Source organism: Leuciscus leuciscus, assembly GCF_965113295.1.
Source record: "Leuciscus leuciscus genome assembly, chromosome: 3".
In the NCBI taxonomy this organism is placed as follows: domain Eukaryota; kingdom Metazoa; phylum Chordata; class Actinopteri; order Cypriniformes; family Leuciscidae; genus Leuciscus; species Leuciscus leuciscus.
Genome location: NC_138727.1, coordinates 62,248,837 through 62,260,520, shown reverse-complemented (window position 1 = coordinate 62,260,520; position 11,684 = coordinate 62,248,837). Strand labels below are relative to the sequence as shown.

General features: G+C 39.6%; 1 protein-coding gene across 1 annotated transcript in view; it reads left to right on the top strand.

Annotated features, from left to right (window-relative positions):
* Nucleotides 1–11,548, top strand: part of colgalt1b (collagen beta(1-O)galactosyltransferase 1b) — a 20,596-nt gene extending 9,048 nt beyond the window's left edge. The window contains exons 5-12 of the mRNA XM_082162891.1: nucleotides 1,499–1,703; nucleotides 2,020–2,139; nucleotides 2,247–2,323; nucleotides 2,993–3,099; nucleotides 3,211–3,343; nucleotides 4,466–4,593; nucleotides 8,769–8,975; nucleotides 10,221–11,548. Coding sequence (XP_082019017.1) covers nucleotides 1,499–1,703; nucleotides 2,020–2,139; nucleotides 2,247–2,323; nucleotides 2,993–3,099; nucleotides 3,211–3,343; nucleotides 4,466–4,593; nucleotides 8,769–8,975; nucleotides 10,221–10,488 — 1,245 coding nt within the window. The 3' untranslated portion in view covers nucleotides 10,489–11,548. The remainder of the gene's footprint in view (nucleotides 1–1,498; nucleotides 1,704–2,019; nucleotides 2,140–2,246; nucleotides 2,324–2,992; nucleotides 3,100–3,210; nucleotides 3,344–4,465; nucleotides 4,594–8,768; nucleotides 8,976–10,220) is intronic.
* Nucleotides 11,549–11,684: the final 136 nt, after the last annotated feature.

Sequence of the window (11,684 nt, the reverse complement as noted above, 5' to 3'; positions counted from 1 at the left end):
ACACGCGTGTCCTGTCAGTGTGTGTCCCTCAGCTGGCTTAAAGGGATAGTTCACCCAAAAATGAAAATTCTGTCATCATTTACTCACCCTCAAGTTGTTTCAAACCTGTATGAATTTATTTTTTCTGCTGAACACAAAAGAAGATATTTTGAACTATAACAGTTTTAGTTTCACCTTTTCCGTCAACAATATTGCTTGTTGATATAGTTATAGTTTAAGCCTGTTCACACCGAGAACGCTAACGCTAACTATATTAGCATCCACACAAACGGATATAATTGCATTAACGAAATTAATTGTAATAACGGAGTTCATCTAATATTATTCAGCTTTTAAGAACAAACGTATGCCGGCTTCTCTTGTAGTGGGCGGAGCTTATGCGCAAACGGCAATCTCATTGGATGGCGCTCATCCCTGTTTTAATTTCAGCAAATCAGTTCGAGCAAATGCTGACAACGCTGTTTTTTACAGAAACACTGAATGACTAACAATATCTCAACACTTTTGTCGTCTGTCACTTTAAATGCTCGTGCTCTTTAAAGCAGGATGGATTCTGATTGGCTGTCAATATTTTTATCGTCCATCAGCTGGAAAAAATCGTTCTGAAAGTGATTCCAGCAATATCGTTCATTTGTGGCGTTATCGTTAAAGTCTTGGTTCAATTCAGGACAAAGAAGTCCCAGAGAGGGCGGAAGTATATAGTGGATACGTGTACTTATTTTTTGGAGTAGTTTGTTTTCTTTTGTGTTGGAAGTATTTGTTTTGTTACATTATTATTTTTCCTCTTCGGCACTTGTAAATACTTTGCACTTGATGGTTGTTTCACGCTACTTCACTGTAAATAAACTCCACCGTTGCATCATAGTGCAGCTGCGAGTCGGACCATCGTTTTTTTGTTTAACATCCCGGGACAGTTCCACGTCAAGAAGGTGCGCAGTCAAACCACTTTATCACTATATATATCGTCATCGTGCTTGGTGTGAACGGGCTTTAGCGGTGAATAAAAAGGTCATGAACCAACATTTTTTCGCCAGAGTCTGAGTTAAAGGTGCAGTGTGTAATATTTAGAAGAATCTGTTGACAGAAATGCAATATCATAAACATAACTATGTTTTCAGTGGTGTATAAAGACCTTACATAATGAACCGTTTTGTTTTTATTAGCTTAGAATGAGGCATTTCTCTCGACACACACCGCTGGTCCGCTTATATTGACATGTTTCTACAGTGGCCCTAAAGGGACAAACACGTTTCGTCACTATTGCTGTTCTTCGTGCAAAGAAGCTAAAGCTAAAGTCAGCGAATAAAACACTGACACGGTGATGAACAAGTAACAATAATATTCGCAAAAACACATCGTTTTACTGAATAATAAAGTAAACATAATATCTTAATTTATCTTACTTCCTGTCGGCCACCGTAACTTCTGTTGGGTGCAGTTCACAACCTCACCACTAGATGCCGCTAGAAATGACACAGTGCACCTTCTGTGTGTATAGGGTTATTACAAGCGTACGCCGGCCTACATGCCCATCCGCCGGCAGGAGAGGAAGGGCTGCTTCGCTGTTCCCATGGTTCACTCCACGTTCCTGGTGGATCTGAGGAAGCAAGCGTCCCGTCAGTTGGCCTTCTACCCGCCTCATCCCGACTACAGCTGGGCCTTCGACGACATCATCATCTTCGCCTTCTCCGCGCGGATGGCAGGTTATACTATACAATATTCCATAATATTCTTTCTACTTTTGGGTGACTAAAAAATTAAGCGAAACTGATATAAAAAATATGAATTAATAAAAATAATTTCATGTTTTCAACTTTTATAATTATAAACACTTTAGTTTCACCTTTTTTCGTCAACAATATTGCATGTTGATATAGTCAGAGTTATTGGGTAACACTTTACAATAAGGTTCATTAGTTAATATTAGTTAACTACCTTAGTTATCATGAATTCAGATTCATGTTCATGTTTTCATGTGCGCTACTTTTGCTTGACTATTTAACGTCGTTCCCCCCGCAGACGTTCAGATGTACCTCTGCAACAGAGAGACTTATGGGTATTTCCCCGTGCCCCTGCGTTCCCAGAATACCTTGCAGGACGAGGCGGACAGCTTTCTGCACTCGCTGCTGGAGATTATGGGTGAGTCACATGACCCCGGTCTGGTTTTTCTGCTTGAAGTTCCTCTAGTGGTTTTATCAAGGCTGAGAGCGCAACGAAACGTACTTGATGATGTGTTTTGTCTGCAGTGCGCAATACTCCGACAGAGCCGTCCGTCTATCTCTCTCTTCCTCCTAAACAGCCTGATAAAATGGGCTTTGATGAGGTGAGGAACTCATTTTTTTTATTTTTTTTATTATATTTTACTTTCTTATGTTATTTTATACTGTGATATTTTGTTATTTTATATTAAAATGTTTTATTTTATTTTAAGTTGTATTATATGAGTGTTTTTTATTTTATATACATTTTCATTGTATTTTATATGATTTAATATTGTATTGTATTATTTAATTTAATTCTATATTAAATTATTTTATGAAACACTGTAATTATAAACTACTGTAATATATTTTTTTTATTTTATATATTTTTTGTATTATTTGGTTTTGTGTTATAGGATAATTAATTGTTTTACATTTTTTAATTAAATTATAAAATGTGGTTTTATATTATAATTTTTATATAGTATATTATCTCATAAATTGTTTATTTTTATATCTTATATTAATTTAATTACTTTTTATATTGTATTATATTATTTAATTTAATTCTATTTTACATTATTTTATGTAGTATAAACTAGTTTTATATTTATATAGTTTATTTTATATTATTTTGTTGTATTGTTTTATTGTGTTTTATAGTGTATTTAATTGTTTTATCTTTTATTAAATTTTATATTATTATATTTTTATTGCATATTATCTCATATGAAATTAGAGAATGGTATAATATATTATTATTGTTATAATGTGTGTGTGTGTGTGTTGAGGTGTTCATGATAAACCTGCTGAGACGCTCAGACCGCAGGGATCGTATGCTGAGGACTCTCTACGAACAACAGATCGAGTGCAAGATCATCGCCGCTGTAGATGGCAAGTATGTCTCAAACACACAAACACACACACATCTGCAAACATGAGCTTCCCATAATGCCCCTCTCTCACACACCGACTGCCTGACACGAGTGTGTGTGTGTGTGTGTTTCAGGGCGCTGAACAGCAGTCAGGTGGAGGCGATGGGGATCGAGATGCTCCCCGGATACAGTGACCCGTATCACGGCCGGCCGCTCACTAAAGGAGAACTGGGCTGCTTTCTCTCGCACTACAACATCTGGACAGAGGTGAGGGAGAGAGAGGGTGAGAGAGGGAGAGAGAGAGGGGGGAGGGAGAGAGAGAGGGGGGAGAGAGAGAGAAACATAGTTTTTCAAGTAATTAGACGAGACAGCTGTCAGTAATAAAATGGAAGAAAAAACAATATAAATGAAGTAAATGCTGCTTGAAGTTTTTCAGATATTTATCAGAAACAGAAGTTTCTCAAGTAGTTATTCCAGACGAGATAAGAGTCAGTGATAAAAGTGCAGAACAAAAATACAGGTTTCCAGATATTTATCAGAAACAAACATTTATCAAGCAAAATTCATGCTGAAAATGAAAAAGACAAAAGTTGAATTGCAATACAAATATAACTACATTTTAAGATTTATTTAAATTGCACTTATTTAGTTAGTTAGTTTAGTTAGTTAAATTGAATTTGTTTTCTTTTTTTCTTGGGCATGATAAAGACATACAGTGCTATGCATAAGTTTAGACACCCATGCTAAAGTTGACTAAAAAGAGGAATAAAAAATCATCTTTTGGAAATTGAACTTAATGCCTTAATTAAAAATTTTTTGGAAAAATCCAACCTTTAAGGACACCAATTTTCTTTGTGAATGAATAATGTATCGTAAATAAATAAATGTTCTTCCTTAAAATACAGGGTGCATAAGTCTGGACACCCCTATGTTAAATTCCCATAGAGGCAGGCAGATTTTTATTTTTAAAGGCCAGTTACTTCATGGATCCAGGATACTATGCATCCTGATAAAGTTCTCCCACATCATCACATAGCCTTCACCATACCTAGAGATTGGCATGGTTTTATTTCAGTTAGCCTAATAGCTGGTTTGATTTGCATTGAGAGATGATCTTATGGAAAGTACTCCATGCCAATCTCTAGGTATGGTGAAGGCTATGTGATGATGTGGGGCTATTTTAATTCCAGAGGCCAAGGGAACTTTATCAGGATTAAATTCCAATTTCCAGTTCAATTCAATTTCGTTAAATTTCCAAAAGATGATTTTTTATTCCTCTTTTTAGTCAACTTTAGCATGGGTGTCTAAACTTATGCATAGCACTGTATCTGTGAGATCTGAAGTTGTGTAAAAAACCCAGTTATGAGCCAGTTGTGTGTCTTGTGCCAGATCGTGGATCGAGGACTGAAGACGTCTCTGGTGATCGAGGACGATCTGCGCTTCGAGATTTTCTTCAAGCGTCGCCTGCAGAATCTGATGCATGAGATCCAGTCTCAGCGGCTGGAGTGGGACTTGATGTGAGGAAACACACACACTTTCAATTGAAATTAGTTGATAGATGCATTTTCTCATGAGCCGTCTCTCTCTCTCTCTCTCTGTTTATCTATCTCTCTGTCTCTGTCTCAATTCAATTCAATTCAATTCAAAATTGCTTTATTGGCATGACTGTACATGTTACAATATTGCCAAAGCTTGTAAAAGACATCAAAATAATAAAATATTACAACATAACTTAAATCTAAATGTACTACTTAAATTAATTGTACAAATTAACAGTGTAACAAATTATAATATCTGTAAACATTTTACACCATAGTGTTTTAACATATATACAAATTATAGTATCGGAACATTTTATACCACAGTGTTTTAACATATACACACACACACACACATATCACTGAGGGTCACTGTGGTGGACAGTAGGGAAACACACTGAGGTCAGACACACACATCACACACACATTCACCTGCTGTCTCTCAGGCTGTGGCACACACACACGTATCTGCCAGCCAGTGCTGCTGTCTGGCCCTCTCCTAGCAGGATCTTTATCTGATCTACTTCAGTCATGGCTGTAAAGTTCTGTATTACGTTAGTGAGTTTGCTAAAGTAGAGTTCTCTGACTGAACTGTATTTGTGACAGTGAAGGAGGAAGTGCGTCTCTGTCTCGATCTCTCCTGTCCTACAGTGAACACACACCCTCTGCTCTCGGGGTAACCAGCTCTTCCTGTGTCTGCCGGTCTCGATGGCTAGACTGTGTTCACTCAGCCTGTACCGGCTCAGGATCCGTCTCTGCTTTGTGTCTCTCACACTCTGGAGATATTCTTCCAGTTCATAATTTGATTTCAGATTTCAATAGAATTGTAATTTACTTTGTGTTTTAGTTTCCTGATCCCAATGTTCCAGATATGTATTTTTAGACTGTTTGATAATTTGGTTTGTCCTGATGTTAGTGTGAGAAGCAGTGCTGGTCTGAGACTGGTTAGGGTTAGTAGGGTTAGTCCGGTTAGTGAGTCTCAGAACCAGCTGACTGAGGAGACTCTTTTCGGGGTTCAGTTCTTGGGTTTGTAGTGCTTTAAAATGTAGCGATTCTGTGGGACTTGATTTTAAATGCATCCAGAATTTGAGGGATCTTTTTTGCATATTAATAATCAATGGGAATCGGCCTAATTCTGCCCTACATGCATTATTGGGTGTTTTCCTTTGTAGTTTTAGGATCATTTTGCAGAATTCAGTGTGTAGGGCTTCTGTTGGATGCCTGTCCCATCTAGTGTAGCTCTGATCACTGAGTGGACCCCAAACCTCACTTCCATACAGCGCAATGGGCTGAATTACACTATCGAAGATTTTACACCAGATTGGAATCGGTAATTCAATGTTTTGGAATTTTTTCTTCATTGCGTACAGAGCTCTTCGAGCTTTATCTTTGAGAGCATTCACTGCCATACTGAAACTCCCCGATGCAGTGATGACCAGGCCGAGGTAAGTGTACTGCATCGTGTGCTCTAGGGCGGTGCTGCCTAGGCTGAACTGGTATCTGTGTTCCTGACATCTGGGCTTCTTCTGAAAGACCATAATATTGGTCTTGGTGAGGTTGACTGCCAGGGCCCAGTTCTGGCAGTAGTTCTCCAGCAGGTCCAGGTGCTGCTGTAGTCCCTGTGCAGTGGGTGATAGCAGCACCAGGTCGTCTGCGTACAGTAAGAGCTTGATGCTCCTGTCCTGTAGAGTGAGTCCAGGGCCTGTAGACTGCTCCAGCTGCACCGCTAGTTCATTAATGTAGATGTTGAACAGCGTTGGACTCAGGCTACATCCCTGCCGCACTCCTCTTTTCTGGCTGAAGAATTCTGTGTGTTTGTTGCCAATTCGTATTGCACATTTGTTGTTCGAATACATTGATTTTATAGTGTCATAAACTTTACCCCCTACACCACTTTGTAAAAGTTTGTGATATAATCCGTTGTGCCAAATAGAATCAAATGCTTTTTTGAAATCGACAAAGCATGCAAATATTTTTCCGTTTTTGGTCTGTTTTACGTGTTTATTGATTAGGGTGTGTAGGGTGTAAATGTGTAAATGTCAGTAGTTCTGTGATTTGGAACGAAGCCAATCTGACTCGAGCTCAGGACATTGTGTTCGTTAAGGAAGCTTACAATTCTATTGTTTAAAATACTGCTAAATAACTTCCCCAGATTACTGCTCACACAAATGCCTCTGAAATTATTAGGGTCCAATTTATCTCCACTCTTATGAATTGGGGTAATAAGTCCTTGGCTCCAGATGTCAGGAAAACAGCCTGAAGTAAGTACAATGTTGAACAGTTTGAGCTCAGGTGTGCTGTGTTTCAGCATCTCTCCTAGAATGCTGTCAGGACCACAAGATTTCTTTCCTTTTTGGCTTTTGAGTTTGTTTGTCAATTCTTCATGTGTAATTGGGAAGTCAAGTGGATTTTGATTATTTTTAATTGTCTCTTCAAGAGTTTGTAGATTTTGTTTGATCAGATTATAATTATCATTAAGTTGGTTTGATGGGATTTCTTTATATAAGTTTTCAAAATGATTTGTCCAAATTTCTCCATCTTGTATTGGCAGGTCTTGTGGTTTTGTTGTGCTCAGATTGTTCCACATATCCCAGAACTGATTCTGATTTATTGAATGCTCTAATTCTTCTATACTTTTGGTCAGATGGTGTTGCTTTTTCACTCTAATTGTGTCTTTATATATTTTTAGTTTAGAAAAGTATTCAGTTCTTATCTCAGTGTTGTTTGGTTCTTTATGTTTCAGATTTGATAATTTTCTAAGTTGTTTTCTTAATGTTTTGCAGTCTTAGTCAAACCATTTTTCATCTTTTGGAGTATTTTTAGTGTATTTTTTGCCTTTCTTTTTCAATTCACTTTTATGTGCTGCTTTTTTAAATATGTAATTGATTTCATTTGTAGCCGAATTAACACCATCTTTAGTTGTTTCGAATTTCTTATTAATAAATGTATTTATTAGATTTTTTAGTTCTTCAGAACTGAGGGCTTGCACAAATTTGTCTGCGCTGTCTGGAGCCCATCTGTATCTCTGCTGGACCGGAGACATTTGGCAGGTTTCCGGCCTGTTTTGTTCTGGTGTGTGGTGTGTTTTTATATAGATGTTAGTTTGGTTATGGTCAGAAAGCGGAGTTTGCTGTTTGACAGTGAATGCATTGAAGGAGGAAGGGTCCATGTCAGTGATGGCATAGTCAACTACACTAGCTCCATGACCTGAACAACACGTGAACCTCCCTAAAGAGTCCCCTCTGATCCTGCCGTTCAGTATGTACAGGCCTGAGGCTCGGCAGAGCTGCACCAACTCTCTACCACTTTTATTCATGGTTTGATCAAGGTTGTTTCTCGGTGGAGGTTTTCTTGTGAGACTCGGGGGATTTTGGCCAAACACATATTCATTGCCCTTTGGATCTGTGACATCAGGTTCAGATCCAGTTCTGGCATTAAAGTCTCCACACAGCAGCACGTTTCCCTGGGCCTGGAAACGGCTGATTTCTGTGTGGATGTTGTTGAGGTATTCCTCATCATGGTAAGGGGATTCTGCTGGGGGGATGTAGATGGCACAGAGATATGTGTCTGTAGCTGAAATGCCAATTTGGTTTAATTTTGAAATGAAGCAATGAAATTTCCCAACTGTAATGGTGGAAATGTGTTTGGCCAGATCCTCCCTGTACCACACCAGGATTCCTCCCGAGTCTCGTCCACGATGGACTGTACTTAACTTGACTGAGGGCACAATAACTTCATAATAGCCTGAGGGACAGTAGGTGAGCACATCATTTCGACACCAGGTTTCAGTGAGGATTATAATATTAACATCTTCTATATTTTTTAGAAATTCAGGGTCTGTGCTTTTAGAACCAAATGTTGAAGAGTGAAGACCCTGAATATTCCAGCAACTTATTTGAAATGAACGCATTTGTATTCTAAAAGAAAAACCTATTTGATGAGACAGAGAGAAGATAAGGTGAAGCTACATGTGAAAACATACATGTGAAACATTTTACATTAGTGCACTTTTTTTTTTTTTTTTTTAGTAGAGCACTGTGTGTGTTCTTATCTGTTCAGGAGCTGGTTACACAGTGTGTGCAGCATCTCTCGGATCTGGCTCAGCTCACTGGCAGGTGTCTCTGTCTCTCTCTCTCTCTGTCTCATCCTCTCAGTTACATCGGACGGAAGCGGATGCAAGTGGACCGTCCGGAGAAATCTGTTCCCAGAATCCACAACCTGGTGGAGGCGGATTATTCCTACTGGACGCTGGGATACATGATCTCGTTACGCGGAGCGCAGAAGCTGCTGCGGGCCGAACCGCTGAAGAAGATGCTTCCGGTGGACGAGTTCCTGCCCGTCATGTACAACAAACACCCCATGTGAGAGAGAGAGATCTTCATCTGTCTGTCTGTCTGTCTGTCTGTATCATTAAAGGGATAGTTCACTTTGAAATAAATTTTGGTATGTTTTAGCTTACCTCAAGGGCATCCAAGATGTAGGTGTCTTTTTTTCCGCAGTAGTTTCAATTTTGATATTTTTAGGTCAAACCGTTCTTGTCTGTCAGTCATATAATGCAGGTCGATGGTCATTATCTCAAAAGTCCAAATTAAAACAATTCCCCGTCGTCCAAATTAAACAATTCCCCATCGTAAGTACACATTGATGGCCTAAGACACGAAACGAGCGGTTTGTGTGAGAAAACGAACAGTATTTATATAGTTTTTACCTCTTGTACACAGCCATGTCCAAGTGATCTGAGAGCGCGGGCGGGTATAGATATATACAATAGATGTCAGACTGACAGACAAGAACGGTTTGACCTAAAAATATCAAATTGAAACTACTGCGGAAAAAAAGACACCTACATCTTGGATGCCCTTGAGGTAAGCTAAAACATACCAAAATTTAATTTCAAAGTGAACTATCCCTTTAATCCCAGTGTTCAGTTCCCTTTCAGTCGGTCACGTTAGACGCCACGTCGGACTGAACCGACTAAATAGGAATCTCGCTAGAGAGCCAATCTACTTTGAGTGTAACTAAACGAGCCAATGCACAATGGACTGCAATCATTTGTATATAATGAGCAACAGGTGCGATTGCACTTCAGCTTTTCGTTGAGGAGCCGAGCGTTTCGAATGCTGTCTACAGAGAGTGTCGACGTTTCAACAAGCGAGCTCTTCAAGAAGAACCTCTCGTGCAGGGCAATACGGGTCAAATTTTGCCTTTTATTTGAGCAAAACAAAGGCCGTTCTCACGGCTGATAAGAGACAAAGAGAGACCGCATCCGACAGGCTGCACACTTTCCCCGTCTGTGTTGCTGTGACCGTTCCCCTGCGTGCTTCAGCAGTTCCCTGAGCTTACACAAGTAGAGCTGCGTCTTTTTAAAGTTTTAAATAAAAGTTTTAATAATAAAAAAATGATTATTGTTTTTATTAATAATTATGATGACCATAATACTACATTAAAACTAATAAAATAAATAAATGTATAATTATGAACAAAGGAAGAAGGAATAATTATTTGATCTGTGAGGCTCAGACATGTTTGTCTCTCCATCATTTGTTCAGTTGTTTGTCTGTTCGTCTCATATATCAACACTGTTGTGTCCCGTGTGATCTGTGCAGTGAGGAGTACATGTCCCACTTCCAGCGGCGGGACCTGCGGGCGTTCTCGGCTGAGCCTCTGCTGGTTTACCCCTCGCACTACACCGGCGACCCAGGATACATCAGCGACACCGAGACCTCCACCGTCTGGGACAACGAGACCGTCCGCACCGACTGGGACCGGGCCAGATCCCGAAAGAGCCGCGAGCAGGAGGAGCTGAGCAGCGGAGCACAGAACTCAGACGTCCTGCAGTCACCACTGGACAGCACAGCCCGAGATGAGCTCTAACACACACACACACACACACACACACACACACACACACACACACACACACACACACACACACACACACACACTCACTCAGACGTCCTGCAGTCACCACTGGACAGCACAGCCCGAGATGAGCTCTAACACACACACACACACACACACTCACTCAGACGTCCTGCAGTCACCACTGGACAGCACAGCCCGAGATGAGCTCTAACACACACACACACACACACACACGTCCTGCAGTCACCACTGGACAGCACAGCCCGAGATGAGCTCTAACACACACACACACACACTCACGTCCTGCAGTCACCGCTGGACAGCACAGCCCGGGACTAGCTCTAACACACACACACACACACACACACACACACTTCTCCTGGGAGGTTTCAGAGACATGACTGAAGTGAAGCAGTGTTTTATTGGACGTAGATTCTCAGATTGTCCTGAAATGCTTGACTGGGAGTTTATTCATTTGAAAGGGAATCTCAAGGACAATCAACATGATTTGACATTGTTGACATGAATTAGTTTTAGATAGTTTTAACCTGATCTGATGGGTCTCGTTTAACGCTAGTCCTGGCCGATCTGTGAAATATGGATCAATGTACGTGATTCATTCCTTTATTATCTCGCATGATTTCAGTGAGCGTTGACTTTCTCTGTGTGCATCCCAGATTATGGTGAGAATCAGATCGGCATGTTTTTATCTGATAGTTTGCTTGCAGACGACTAATTTATTGCTTGTTCAGCTCAGTCCTGATGGACGTTTCCCGTCATGTGAACCACACACTAGTGTTCTACTTTTGTTTTTATATTTTCTATTATTTTCAGTTGCCTTGAGAGATTTATAGGGGAACAGAAAATCATTTTAAGGCTAGCTAGCAAAGAAATACTTGTGTTGCAAACTAATGTTTACGTGATATTTCATGCGCTAACTCAAGAACCGGCAGTAAAATGAATTACCTGAGTAGAAACACTCCTCTTTCTTTTACGTGTTTGTCACACTAACCTGTACGTCTCCTGAATGTGCCTTTTATACCAAAGAATAAAGTATGTCTGATTAAAATATTTTTGATTATTTATTTGATTATTTGATTATATATATACACACACACACACACACATATATATACACACACACATATACAAAGAATATATATATTTTTTTAAAAAACGGAATTTATTTAAAACATACATTACCT